Source organism: Dicentrarchus labrax, unplaced genomic scaffold (assembly GCF_905237075.1).
Source record: "Dicentrarchus labrax unplaced genomic scaffold, dlabrax2021, whole genome shotgun sequence".
NCBI classification, from domain to species: domain Eukaryota; kingdom Metazoa; phylum Chordata; class Actinopteri; family Moronidae; genus Dicentrarchus; species Dicentrarchus labrax.
Genome location: NW_026136704.1, coordinates 7,523,209 through 7,537,737, shown reverse-complemented (window position 1 = coordinate 7,537,737; position 14,529 = coordinate 7,523,209). Strand labels below are relative to the sequence as shown.

At 42.0% G+C, this 14,529-nt stretch overlaps 1 protein-coding gene across 5 annotated transcripts in view; it reads right to left on the bottom strand.

The window, feature by feature from the left end:
• LOC127361914 (unconventional myosin-Ic) overlaps positions 1-14,529 on the bottom strand; it is a 58,183-nt gene that overhangs the window by 27,368 nt on the left and 16,286 nt on the right. The window contains exon 1 of one of the 5 annotated variants that reach the window (XM_051397073.1): positions 4,474-4,671. The exons of 2 other annotated variants lie outside the window; for them this stretch is intronic. In XM_051397073.1, the coding sequence (XP_051253033.1) occupies positions 4,474-4,491 (18 nt within the window). In that variant the 5' untranslated portion in view covers positions 4,492-4,671. Of the gene's footprint in view, positions 1-2,500; positions 2,598-3,360; positions 3,535-4,473; positions 4,672-14,529 lie in introns of those variants that run through there. 2 more of the 5 variants (XM_051397072.1, XM_051397074.1) reach the window with 2 other exon arrangements.

Here is a 14,529-nt window from a genome sequence, read left to right as displayed (position 1 = left end):
GCCTCACAGAGCTGCTTGCTGCTGACTTTTAGTCTTTTTATACTATTGCCAATATGATATCTGAGTTTTAATATAGATAAAATATTATTGACCTTATTTTGAGAAATATAACCATGTATGTTCAACAAAACACATTGGCAAAATAAAAAGGAACTATCTGATCAAAGAACAAGTAAACAAGACTGACAGTTCCAGCTGACAGTTAGTACAGTGGGCGGTACCTGACAGACCATACTTTGTGCTACAGACACATTGTCAGAAAATAATTAAGGTTTGATACCCAGACCAAGACTATGTATGTGGAGTAGACAGAGATTAGAGCTATACTCATATCATTTGTTTAAAATTGCTGCTAGACCACTACAGTTTATCAGCATGTAAAGTGGCACCTCCAAGAACTGATCCATAACAATAATAACTGTCCCTCATGCCAGCTAGAATTGTCCACCACCCTTTTTAATCACTGTATCTTCAATCTCATGTTTTCTGTACCAGTTCTTCACATATTAGGTTTGTTATTCCTGTGCTTTCTCCTCCCCTTCGTGCCTCTGTCCTCTTTCAAATGACAGATTGAAAATGCGACCACATCTAAGAGAAGCTTAGAAAGGGGGAGAAAGCAGAGGGATTTGATCATCCAGCCAGCCTGTGAACAATAGCAGCTTGACCTTTACATCGCCTCAGGTGCGCGCACAGAGCTCAGATGTCACACTGTTTATGTAAACCTCATCTAACCCGCTGCTTTCAGTGCACCATACAGTGCTCATGATGGAAGCATGGATGGATAATGAGAATAACACCCGTCTAAACTTGCAAGTAACACAAGTTTTTAACACTTTTCCCCTTTTCTGCATATTTCTGTTGGCCTATGTTGCACCAGTGCTGCTGTGTCACTGCTGATACAAACACTGAGCACATACTTTATATCAGTCAAGTACCAATCTAAGTGTTAGCTTCACTGAACTTTATACAAACTCGGCAAAAGCATTAGTTCTGTCCGAAAACAATTACACAGTTTATTTGTCCTCTACGTTTAAGAGCTAAAAACCTGTATGTGTTCACCACTAATTTTAGAGTGTGTTTCCATGGCAACCATAAATAAAAAGATGGCGGTGGATCTTGCATAGATTTTTTAGTAAGCTAAAACCTAGTATAGAAAGGTACACGTAAATGATTTGAAGGTAGAGTAAATAGTCCATAGACAATTATTCTACAACAATTCTGCTGAATGTCATTTAAGCCATAAAATGATTAAAAAAAAGATTACACGAGTATATCCCTTTCCTTGTCTTTTATTATAGTAAGTAATTGGGGGCGGGGCTCTCGGTTAAAAATTGTAAACCTCAAACCCAAGCTAAGATACTCATAATGACATTATCAGGGGTATTTGTGTGCAGTTTGAAACACTCCCTCCAGAGCAAATATTTCAAATTCAAAAATGTGTTGATTTACCGCTCACAGACGCATATAACAGGTTTGCATGTAGTATGTCTTTTTCAGACCGGACGGGATTCAAAGAGCTAATAAACAAATGAGGCCCTAGTGCACTGAAACCAACTGGAGTTCAATATTTACGCATGTAAAAGATCCAGGTTACATATGCAAAAGGAGTGTAGCAGTCAGTCCTGTTAGAGAAAAAAATGACTTTTTCTGACTTCTGTTTCACATGATTTGTGTAAGATCTATAATGAGTGAGGCGTGTGGTTCTGATGAAGAAATGCTTAGCTACTCTCAGAATGTTTTGCCCTTTTTCTACATTTTTCCACTATGAATCAGTTGTCTGGCACTGATTTCTCCTCTTCTCTCATCTGTTCTGCACTAGCTGGTGGAAAGAAAGGGGCATGAAGTGATTCTGCAGGTTTCAACAGGTTGAATTTAAGACTTTTTAAAGATCTTTTTAAGACCAGTATGAATGCAATTTAAGACCCATTTTACACCCACACTGGCAAAAAAGTAGGAAGGATATGAAGGAAAACTATTGGTTCCCTGTCAGTTTTGTTTTGTAGTTATGGAATGATCAATAAAAAATTTTGCCAAAACACATTTAAAGGTAAGACTGAAAACTGCATATACGAGTAACAATAACTTTAGAAATCCAGTCAATTATAATCAATCATCATCAAATCATATTTAAGACTTTCTGAAGCCTCAAATACAGATAACTGGATTTCAGAGCCTGTGGACACCCTGTGGAGACATGGCATGACAAGGCCTTGTGAAAATGCAGTGATGCAAAGTGTGATAACAGAAGCCATGCAAGAGCTGATGATAGCCTGTTGGTTTTGATGGGACCACAAGCCAACCACAGGTTTTATTGTAAAAGGAAGTGGCCAACAAATCACTGCGCATTCCAACATAGGTAACTTCCTCTGACTTTCATTTGAAGACAATGCCCTATGTTTCTGTGGGCTGTAGGTGAACGCAGGTGAATAACTGAACTGAAGCATTTCCCATTCCACACCTGCACAGGACCCAAGCTTATTAACATTTTGGTTATGATTACCATGGAAACGGCCCTCCAAGCTTCGCAGTGAGCATGTTTATTTCCATCCCAAGAGACTGTGGCGTCGCTCTGCAGAGCAGTCAGACAGGTGGGACGAACTAGCGGAGTCTCCCGCAGGCTGCAGAAATGAACCAGCCTATGAGAGGACATGTGGGCAAAAACAGCACAACCAGCAGCTGGGAGTCTGGGAGTACTTCATATATCATATTTGGTCACTGCTTCACTGAGGAAACCACCATGGTTAAGTGTTCCTGAGCAAGTCGCCACTCTGCTGCATTCCTACCAGCTCCAGATGTGGCACTCTATAGCTTAGCCTGGACTTTGATCTCCCTGGAGAGGGGCAGGGAGCAAGTGAGCGGACAACTTCCCTCCTGTGGATTCATATTATAGTATCCCAATTTTCTCACAACTGTCATTTTGCATCACTTATTACGACAATAAAATAAACAGGACAAATATATCCTTGTGTAGGACTGAAATGTTGCTATACCATTAAATCCAAAATTAAACATTCACACACCCAAAACTACTGATACAAAGCATCTCATATTAGTAGTGGCACACAAAAAAAGCTATAACTGGAATAATAAGAGAGATTTCATTCATCTAGGACAGGCAGCTGAGTTTCATCTTGGTTTCACTCAGCCTTAGGAGCTTTTCCAGCAGGCTGAAACAACACTGAAAACTGAACACTGAAACCTTAGGAAGCGTTAGCTCAAAGTGAACTGACATGGATCATTTACTCTGTCAGTTTAAGTTGGGTAAGTAACTTTACTTTTAACCTTCAAATCACAAATTAATCCTTTGTTATGTTTATGAGTCTGTCGGTTACACGCAGGAATTTAGTAACACTAACTTACCCGACCCCAACGATACTCCATGAAGAAACAGTTTGGAGGTTTTAAGTCATGAGGTTTGTATTCCAGGTACAACAAGCAATATCACCGAGCCATTCACAAGCTTCTCACTTGTTCAACTTCATCGCGACTTAGACTTGATGCAATCTAGAAAGTGACTGGATTGGATAGCCTGGAGAGAGTGAGGCAAGCCCAACATAAGCTACCTATTGAACTGAAGGCAGATGCCCTGCAGGCAGCAATGACAACTGTGTCAGGAATCTCTCTTCGCATTGTACTCTCCTGACGAATCTGTCCGTCCTCTGTCCTCATCACACACACACGCTGTTGTAGGAGCAGAGAGGGCTCGTAAAAATTGATCAAATCCTTATGGATGAATATGCATGTGCCAAAATGTGAGGGTAAATAGCTCTATACAAGTGTAACTGCTGAGGAGCAAGTTCCAGCAGATTCTATTATCGGCAAGAGAAAACACTCACATCCAAGAAGGAGGTCTTAAAGTCTGATTTAAGATACATCACACACTCTTTTCATTAACATGCTCACTCTCACTCTCAGTGAATGCCAAAGAATGCTGCCCGACCACACAACACTACCATGTGACTGCCTCGCCCTGGGGCAGTGCAAACACACACACACAGCGATGAGGGCACACCTTCTCGGATATCAAATAGGTTCCCAATCAAATAGCTCTGACATCAACACGACAAATACAGAGTCACGGTGAAGAAGGATGCTGAGATCAAGGAGAGTGGGTAACAACAGTTCAAGGTAAACAAGACGTGCAGGTGAACAGCACAGCTCACCTGTCCCTCTCCCTCGCTCACCTGCGTCCTTGAAGTTCAAGAGCACACTCTCAAGGTTATTACACAATTCCACTGCCACAGTAGATACAACTAAAGCAGCTCCTAAAAACTTTCTCTTCCACTCCAATAAACTCCATCCCCCACTTCCACAGCCTGACACATAACTCTTCACCTTTCACACTCTTGTATGCATACCTGCGTGCGTAGATAAGAGACTCTTGACTAATCCTAAACCATAAAAAAGGGGCCAGATTCCCCCACGCTCTGACTGACTTTTTCTGCAAGGCGAACGCGTGTCTGGATGTCTTACCAAAGGTCTGTACTTCATGGCTCCTGCCCTGCTCTCGAGTGATTTTGGGACAGGGTTTTTTCTCTCCCACCGCGGCTATAATCCAGCTATAAGAATGTGGCCTCCAGCGCCGCGTCCCACCACTATTTAGCCGAAGGTTTGTTTTTAGAAGCTCTCCCCTCCGTCCTGAGACCCAGCTGCCATAGCTTCTCCTCTTACTGCTGCTCGCACACACCTCACTCTGTCTCCCTTGCTCGCCACTCATTCACCCACTTTTCTTCTCCCTCCCTCCAGAGGAAATAGTCCCTGTGTTAGGTGACACACAACCCCCCTCCTTCCCTCTCTCTCTCTCTCTGCTTTTCTTCCCTGTTGCCCTCTCCTCAATCCACTTATGCTAAAAAAACTTACCATACTTCCTCAAATTTTTCCCCCTTTTCTTGCTCTCTCTGGTCTTAAGAGAAGGGAAAGAGAGCTAACAAGACTCAAATCATATGCATACACACACATCTGGCCCTAACCACCCCTGGAGAGAAAAAAGGATGAGAAAGGAATAATTTGTCCTGATGCCAAAGGGGTAAAGAGTGTGTGTGCAACCGAGCGTGTTTGGGTGAAAAAGGGAAACTCGTAAGTAGTAAATGCAGCATGAGCCAATAAATAATCATCTATGTAAGCAAAACGCGTTTCCTATTCCTTCCCTCCTCCCTTTCTTCTCTTCCTTCACTCCCTGCTCTCCCCCACTCTGCGATTTACAAGCTGAAGCAGAAACCAGACAGCAGCCAAGAGTCCCACTGTCATAAATATGGCTCTTGATGCTTGCTGCATCCAGCTCACACCCTCAGTACGCACCCACACATACATACATACATACACGTATACAATGATGGACGCATGCATGCACAAGGACTTCCCATCATTAGTCCAATATCATTACAGGGAGTGTAATCGCTCCAGACCAGAGTTGCACACACACATACACACCACTCTGCAGATCAAAGGCCTCGGCAGTCTAATGCATCTGCTTGTTAACACTAATAACAACTGACATCTTAGCAGGCAATGGGCGTGTGTTGCTGAGAACAAAGAGGAAGACAAGTTTCCACTACAGTTGCTGGACTAATACACAGACATTAATGAGGGATAGTGTGTAGTGTCTGCTTACTTTGGTTTTTTGTTGAGGGTGAGAATGCCATTTGAACTTGTGCTGCCCTAACTTAAAGGAGTAGTTTGACATTTTGGGAAACGCACTTATTGGCTTCCTTGCCAAGAGTAGGTGAGAAGATCAATGCCACTATCATGTCTGTCTGTAGAATATGAAGCTGAAGCAGGAAATGATAAGTCTAGCTTAACATAAAAACAAAGAGAAATCAGGTAGAAACAGCTCACTGGGCTCAGTCCAAAAGAAACAAAAACAAACTACCACCCTATCTTGTGTTTAATTTGTACAAAAACTGTAAAAACTGGCCTAGCCAGGTGCAGAGTTCCTCTTAGAGAAAAACTGCAACACTTTGCTTTTTGTATGGATTTGTGAAGAAACACTTTGACAAAGCCAAGCTAGCCGTTTCCCCATTGTCAGTCTTTATGCTAAGCTAATCTATTGTCTATATGTTCATATGTAATGGACAGACAGCACTTGAAATGAAGGATGTCCCAGATACAATAAAAATTGCACCTGGGACACAAAGACACAATGTGTGGGAACATTCTGGGACTGGGATCATATCATTATAAATGAAAGTGACTTTTTAGATCCTCTTAGCGACTTCATTTCTAAAAAGCAACTGGACACCAATAGGAAAATATAGGCATACAATCAATGGTAAATGGACCTGTACTTGTATAGCGCCTTTCTAGTCTTCCGACCACTCAAAGCGCTTTTACACTACATGGCACAATCGCCCTTTCACACACACATTCACTAATAAATGGGGGTTCGGTATCTTGCTCAAGGATACTTCGACGTGTTGCACCAGGAGCCTGGGATCGAACCAACAACCTTCCGATTAGCGGACGACCTGCTCTGCCTCTGCACCACAGCCACCCCCCGAAAAATATATTGTATTGTAATTGATTCCTATGAATCCGGCACAGCTCTTGTGTCAACAGCGTCAATGTCTCTCCCTGTCCACAGGCAGTCAGTGGATGCGGTGTGGTCCCATTTGACCTACTCTCACTCTCTCTCCAGATCTGTGGATTATGGTGTTCCTTTAGCTTATATGTACATAGTTAGTTTGAGCTTGTAAATATTTAAATAGTTTGTTTGATCTTCTCCCTCCCTTTTTACATTTTGTAAGCTTTTTTTTTTCTACTTCAAATACAAAATGTGCATGTAGGGAGTTTGTATAATAATGAATCAATGAATAATGTTCAAAAGCATTTCTGTACATTTCCATTGCTGTGTACCCATTAGAAACAGGTTTGCATTTGCACTGATGCATTTATTGATCAAACAGTTATAAATAAACAAGAAACAATAACTCAACTAGCGACTAAAAGAATAATGAAAACTGATTGTGGAGAAACACCTAGGAGGACTTTAATTTGTCATTCAGATATAAATGCAGGGGACAACTCGCAGAACTTCCATGTTGGACGGGAGTGAGTCAACAAAGTGATGAAAGTTACTGAAACAAAGTTGTTAACTATGTTTGTCATGTAGAATGAAAAAAAGAACTTTAATTTGGGACAATGGTTGTCAAGTCTGGGACAGTTGAAGGTAGAATTTGGGACAGTTGTGGGACAGAACTCTTGGCAAAAAGGCCAATAAGGACATTTCTGAAAATCTTGTACTATTCCTTTAATATACCAAGACAATGAAAAAATCAGGTATATTCCTGAGGGACTGTGGGGACTTCCCAGGGACTGTGAGTGTAAGAGACGGGTGTCTGTGGTAGCAATATCTCCTTTCATTAAAAAAAAGTAGGGATAGAAACACTACAATATATAGTTTATGGACAGACATGAAACCAACATATTGTTGAAAGGCTTTCAGACATGAAAGAGACCTCAAGAGTTCCTGATGCTGGACGAAGTGGGACATTGTAATCTATGGTGGAAGAGGCTACAAGCTGCAGCTTCAAAGAGCAAAGCAACAGCAGGAAAGCCAGGTTTTATAGGCCTCATTAGGATGACCTGCTCCTTCCTGCTGATCTAAGAGAATAGGCCCATAAATCCAATCCAAGTGGCTTACTGGTACTACATATTCCATGTCTTTAGGTCCATTTCAGCTCTCTTAATCATACACCTGAAAAAGAGAGAGCTGTGTCTGTCCAGTGGGGTTTTTATTGAATTCTAAAAGCTGGTGGGAATTTGGAAAAGAGGGAGCTCTGAGGCTCACGTACCCGAGGTAAAGTCTCATTCAAGGTCTTTTATTAATGCTTCCTTGCACTCCACTCAATACAAAGAAAACCATCCTTTAAGGGTCTTTCAGTTAGCACAAAGGTTCTTTACAAAACAGTAACTGGTAAATTGAGCAAAAGATTACGATTACAGCTCTTTGGATCATTAAAGGTGGACCGCAGCAAAAAGGTTCATTACACGTTAGTCAAATAATTACTACAGGGACAATATAGGAGAACACACCCTGGGAAAGCAACACACACTCTTCCACACTGCCCTCTACTGGTCACCCCCATCTAAATGAAACTCAAAAAGGAGCCATTAGGTTTTTGCTGAGGCAGACATCAAAATGCCTGAAAATAACTCCATCTCCCTCTCCCTGTATGCTCGGAGTGACGGAGAGAAAACACACACGTTGTACTGGGCTCAGCAGTGTCTGAGATTAAACTTTATACACCTTGTTTGATGCCAACCCCCTCTCTCACTCCCCTCTCTCTCTTCATCGCCAGTATAATCAGAGCCCCTGCTGCAGGAATCTGAGTAATGTTTTCCAGACGCTCTCTCTCCCTCTGTCTGTGTGTATGTGTCTCTCTCTCACCACTGTGTGAGAATACACTGGACAGACAGCAGGAAACAAAGATACAAGAGAAGATAGAAGGTCGCAGTTGTTAAACACCCAGCATATCAGCTAGATTTATTAGTTTATTCGTCTGTGCTGATGTCTCTCCGGTTAAAACTGACTTTTTGGCAAGTGTGCAAACTGGAAAGGTGTGTGTCTGAGTGTGTGTGTTTCTGCAGGCTCATGCTGAGGCAGCATATTTGCAGCGAGTTGGAGGAAGGAGGGGCTGTATCTGACCACCAGTATCTCAGTCAGCTGTCAGACTTTAACCCTTTCTTATCCACTTTTCTTGTCCCACTTCTTCTTCCATCAAAAGTTAACTCCATAAAGTTTAGTGGACTCACCACAGATTGGAACGGAATTCAGGAACACCAAAAGAATGAGCCAAAATATATATATATTAGACAGAATAATAAATTATTATCAGTCTAATAATTCACTGGTACCAGATACAGTATGTCCTCTCCTCCCACAAACCGCCTGACAGCCCTTCTTGCCTACACACACCAGCTGAGGCTACAATACAGAATATTCAATCTGTCTTTATAGTTCTGAGGCTATAAATGATATGACATAAAAGCACTATGAAGGGGCATAAAGCCATGGAAACTACACAAACATTGTATTATATGTGCCATTTGGTCAGCGAAGGAGCTTCTTAACTACAGGCTCTGAAGCCATATGCAAACAGCCGGCAGGGCCAAAGCAGGTCCATCAGATTCGTTATTGTATTTGCTTAGGGAGGTGAGGTCACTACGGGGTTAATGATTGCAGAGATTACAAAATACTCCAAATATACCCAAATGTGTGCGTGTTTAGGTTTGGGTCATTAAAAGAAGCCAAAAAAATGATATAATTAGCTTGATAGCTCTGGTTCCTTCCTATTGAAAGCTCTATGTTTATTTGCCTCTCTATCGAGCGCACGCACGCACACACGCGCACACACGCGCACACGCGCACACACGCACACACGCACACACGCACACACGCACACACGCACACACGCACACACACACACACACACACACACACACACACACACACACACACACACTGGGGGAAAACACCAAATTAAACATCATGTTTAGATTGAGGGAAGAAGAAAAAAAAAGCTTAAATCCCACTGACCACTTTCAGGGAAATGCATGTGACCTCGACTCCGTGGGAAATCAAAAATGGGAACTTGACTTTCTCCTCCTGCTACCTCTCTTTCCCTCTCCTCTTTTCCCCTCCCCTAAAATTCTTCTTTCCTCTGTCACTTCCTCTCCAGCAAAGTGTGTTCAGAGTTATCTTGGATATATATAGAAATTTTCCACTCTCCGTCTTTTGCCCATGCGGTCCAGAAATAAGGCTTGGGAATGTGCCGTCCTGTAACATCATGCCACACTAATCTGCCGTATTTATTAGGAGCTACTACCAAACTGCACTGTACTGCACTGCAATGACTGTAAAAGGCTCATCTGCAGTGTTGTCTTCTATTACAGCTTGAGCGAATACAGCTAAAGAATGATTATTTCTAGACCATTCGTTGATTATTTGGTGGGCGAATATTTACAATATCACATGTGGCACCCACAATGCAGTGTGCCAATTTCCACGTCCTCTGCTATCACAGCGTCCTGGACATGTTTAATTCAAAAAGTCAAACTCTGTGCCCATACTAATGACTCATGTGCACCAAATATTGCTTAATAGAGTTGTGTCATACTGCTCCCAGACAGGATTTCCTCATTTTGGCATGTGCAACACGGTTAACAGACCAATGCTAAATATGTTGTGCTAAGTATGCTGTTTCTCCATTTAACAAACCACGAGCAGTGACAATATCTATAAATAAATACCATTCACTTACTCATAAGAGAGAAGAACTATTGACTTCTTAAAATTATAGTTATATACTTGAATATGGTGCATCCTTAATAAATATCACCAGCCAGTGTGACATCCAAGCTTCATCTTCTTATCCAAAGATACCCTATATAGTTTTTGACCACTAGTAGTACTATAGAGCAGTGTTCTTATGAGTGGATCCCTGTTTGGTTTGTATCGTGCAGGACACACATCTCTCCCTTCCAATACGATCTGACATGTATCTAGATACATGGGCTACAATACAATTCAGGGGCGACTACTAAGAAACTTTGCAAATGTTTTATGAGGACAGGAATGCATTCTATGTTTGTAAGACCTCTAGCATACACACAATGCACTTTGGTAAGAAACAATGAATGTAAACATAAGTAACAAAACATTTTTTACACAATAAAACTCCACATGGTACCTTTAGTTTAAATTAATAATTAATGAATACAGTATCTGCTATAAGCTGCACAAGTATTACCTTTCAAAATCCTAAATCAGTGAAAGCCTAGAATTAGCAGTAGCTCTAACATGACTTATAAGCTTCTGGGATGAGCTCTCTATCAGTGGCGCAGTGTTGCATCATATTGAGCACACCCTTGATTGCAAGGTTGGATGGGCCCATTTTCAGCCTATGCTGTAAAGGTTTCATCAGACTGACGAATACTCAGCCTCAGGGATGCTGAGAGGTTATGACATCAGTAGTACAGCATGAGACCTTGTTGCTAAATAGCTCCATGCTCAAAAATCATCGCTGACGCCAGGAAGGTTAGGGTTGGAACGGTAATGGAAAAGCAGCAGATAGTAAAATATGTCAAAGTTAGCACATCTACAGTAGAGACAAGATGGGAAAACAAAATAAAAAAGGTTTACATTTGGTACCATCAGTTGAAATTGATAAAACTAAACTCCCTTCTACAGTAATGACCTCTATAAGAACATTGACCAAAGTACAGTCCATATGATGACTCCACCCGTCTCTATTACAAAATCCTCAAGAATCGTCTTACATGTCATCTAAAACCTCAGTCCCACTGGGCAGAATTACGCTATAGCTGGATTTCAACCAAAAGCAATATGTCTGCGCCTCTAAGCTGGGCTATAAGTTAAAGGAACACACCTAGTTTTGGGGGAATTTTGGCTTATTGGTCAACTTAGCTGTTATGTGATGAGAGACTGTCCAATAATCTATCAATATCACACTGTCCCCGGTAGATCCTTGGCTTATACGGTCTTACAACCATGTGTAAATCTCAATGAAAGGAGCATTAACTAAAAGTAAGGAAATAAGATCAGCTCTAAAGCTAACTGGTAAGTAAGGTTTGTCAGTTCTGTGCATCCCTCCAAACACTGTAAAGCATCATGAGCACTATTCTGTAATCTTGTCCTTGCATGTCTTTCTCTGGCTGTGTCTGTGTATTGTCACTTTCCTGCAGGCCTGGCTTTCTTCCTGGGCCTCCACAGGTTCTTCCACTATAGCCAGTCTTGTAATCAGTAATAATACAAGTCATTACAATAGCTTTAACAATAAATATTGCATGAACTTTTGGCCTTTCTTTGCTTGGCTCTCAGTGTAAGCTGCCAGAGAAAACCAGAGAGAGATCAAACCTTAACCCACTGGCTACAAATCAAAGAACAGGACACCCGAAGTGTCTCAAGGTGCCACTTCGAACCATTAAATGCCCGCTCAAAGTCGCTGTAAATCTGCATGCATCCCTCACCAACCAAAACACACTGGTGCAAACAAGATCTTGATATTAGCCAGACTGACATTCCATCACCATCTCCTGCCTTCACCTTTTACTTTCCCTCTCTCCCACACTATTCCCCTCACTCTCCTTTCCCATTTTCCAGTCTTTTCACTAACACATTGGTGCAAGATATTCACAATCGCTTGCTTTAGTCTTATATCAGCCTTCAAAACCAGACAACCTGGATGGTTTCTTGCAAATATTTAAAGAGACAAATATGTCAAGAGGAGAGGGAGCGGGGGATCCAGGACTGGCAAATGTGGCAAGGGACCAAAGAGAATTAGACAAAAAAAAAAAAAAGAGAAGAGAAGAGAAAATATAAATGGCAGTGCAGGGCGGCTGTGATGTCAGAGCGAAAGAATGCAAGCCATGTGGGCGGCAAAACAAGAGTCGGGAAACAGAGACGAGAGGGCAGAAGAGAGAGAGAAATACGCCTAAAGAGAAGTATCAAGAAAGAGGATGAGAGGCAGGAAGTCGGTGACAGATGGTGAAAGTGTCACAGTAAGGAGGAATTACAATAAATGAGAGTGAATGAATGTGAGAGGTGTGTGTGTGTGTGTGTGTGTGTGTGTGTGTGTGTGTGTGTGTGTGTGTTTTTTCTGACATAGCTAGCTAGTCTGTCAGCTTATGGTGGCCCAGCCCTATATTGACACAAGGGGGTTCCCAGGGGCCAGATACACTCAGTCAAACTGTTCCTCTTTCTCTCTGCAACCTACTTAGTGTTCCTCTCTGCTGCTGCCCTCACAGCTCTGGGCTAACTGAATCACCACAATATGTGGGTGGGTGTGTGGGTGTGTGTGTGTGTGTGTGTGTGTGTGTGTGTGTGTGTGTGTGTGTGTGTGTGTGTGTGTGTGTGTGTGTGTGTGTCCATGTGTACCAGACCAAAGCAGAGTGAGATGTTTCCATTGTGAACAGATGTTAGACGGAGAGACAAAAGACTAAAGCAACAGGCTTTAAAATTAAGTTAATAAGGGAAACTGGGCTATAGTTTTTTTTTTTAATTCACACACACACACCAAATATGGAGACACTCCCTGTCCTTCACACACACACACCCACTTTTCCACTGTGGCAGCACTTTGGTCATGCAGGCATTTCCTAAAGTGTCTAGCGTCTTCCATAAAAGCAGAATCCTAGGCTGAATTGAGTGGGTGGTTGAATCTTTCAGAGGAGATTTCTAGAAGTTGGTAGCAGCTCTCCCGCTGAATTTTCAGACTGATCATAATCCTCCAACCAAGAAATAATGCTCTAAATTAACACCCTTCTTTTTTACAGCTGGGTGTTGTCAACGTCATACAGGCAATGTATGAGGTCAACGAGTCTGACAAGGAGGCGAGTTTGCCTACATAGACAGAAGCGGCTCTATATAGTCACGTAGACTGTGTGATGGGACCTTTTCACAGAAGACATTTGGACATGACACAGTGGGGTAAGCACAGGAGTACATAATGACATGGACTGACAAAATTTCTTTCTTTTGTCATGTTAATGACCGACTCTTACAAAGACATCGAGGTGAGAGAAAACACAGACACACGGTTTAGCCTCCCACGGTCGACAGGCCCTTCCAGTCAACAGGGCAGGTGGTGACTTGCAGGGAAGGAACTCTAAACATTGGGAACATTCTACCTCTCCATCCCCCATTCTTTCACAACCTTTTCTACACATCTATCCTTTTACTCCTCTGGCCTCTCCTTCTCTCATCTGTCACTACTAGTCTTTTACCACTTCTCTCTGTCTTTATGGGGTTATTCCTTCCCTTCTGATTCTCTCTCTACCACATCTCTCCTCTGTCTTCTCCTCCCCTATGGATAGAGGGTATCCAGGTTGTATTTATACCCTGCAGGCCTTATACGGAGAAGAGCTTTAGCTGTAGGTTCAAACAATGCTGGACTGCCTGCACCCTACAGACCGCCAGCACAATAGACCCTGGGACTGATCTAGCTTTTTTGTTGATTACTATTCTGAACGTTTCAAGGCTGATATTTTGTTAATAATCAGCCTTAAAATTCAACTTGTTTCATGGCCAAAAGAAATCCACTCACACTCTTGGCCCTGTACTGAAACTGAGAGGATATGATTTGACTTAATAGTGATCCTTGCAATGAAATGTGCCTCACCCTGTCTTATGATAGTGCAGTATAAAACGGTTGAAATAATAGGCTCTTAATGCAATTTTATTGTCTCATGAGGGCTATTTTAGAGGGTTTTTAAAAAGGTCCACTGTGTAACATTTAACAGGCTCTATTGGCAGAAATGGAATATAATATTCTGAGGTACGTTTTTATTGGTGTAATTGGTGCAATTTAGCGTTTCCCCTTCCTCTTCCTGTTCCCACCCTCTTCTTCCATCCGTCCCTTTTGTCATCACCTTGTACACTAGTTAGTTACCAAGCACCAACGCAACCAATGTTTGGATTACACAAAATAAATAAGGAAGTATTTAATCAGATGTGACTGACTGTAATAAACGTGGGCCTGTCAACATGTACGCAGTCCTCATCATTATAAC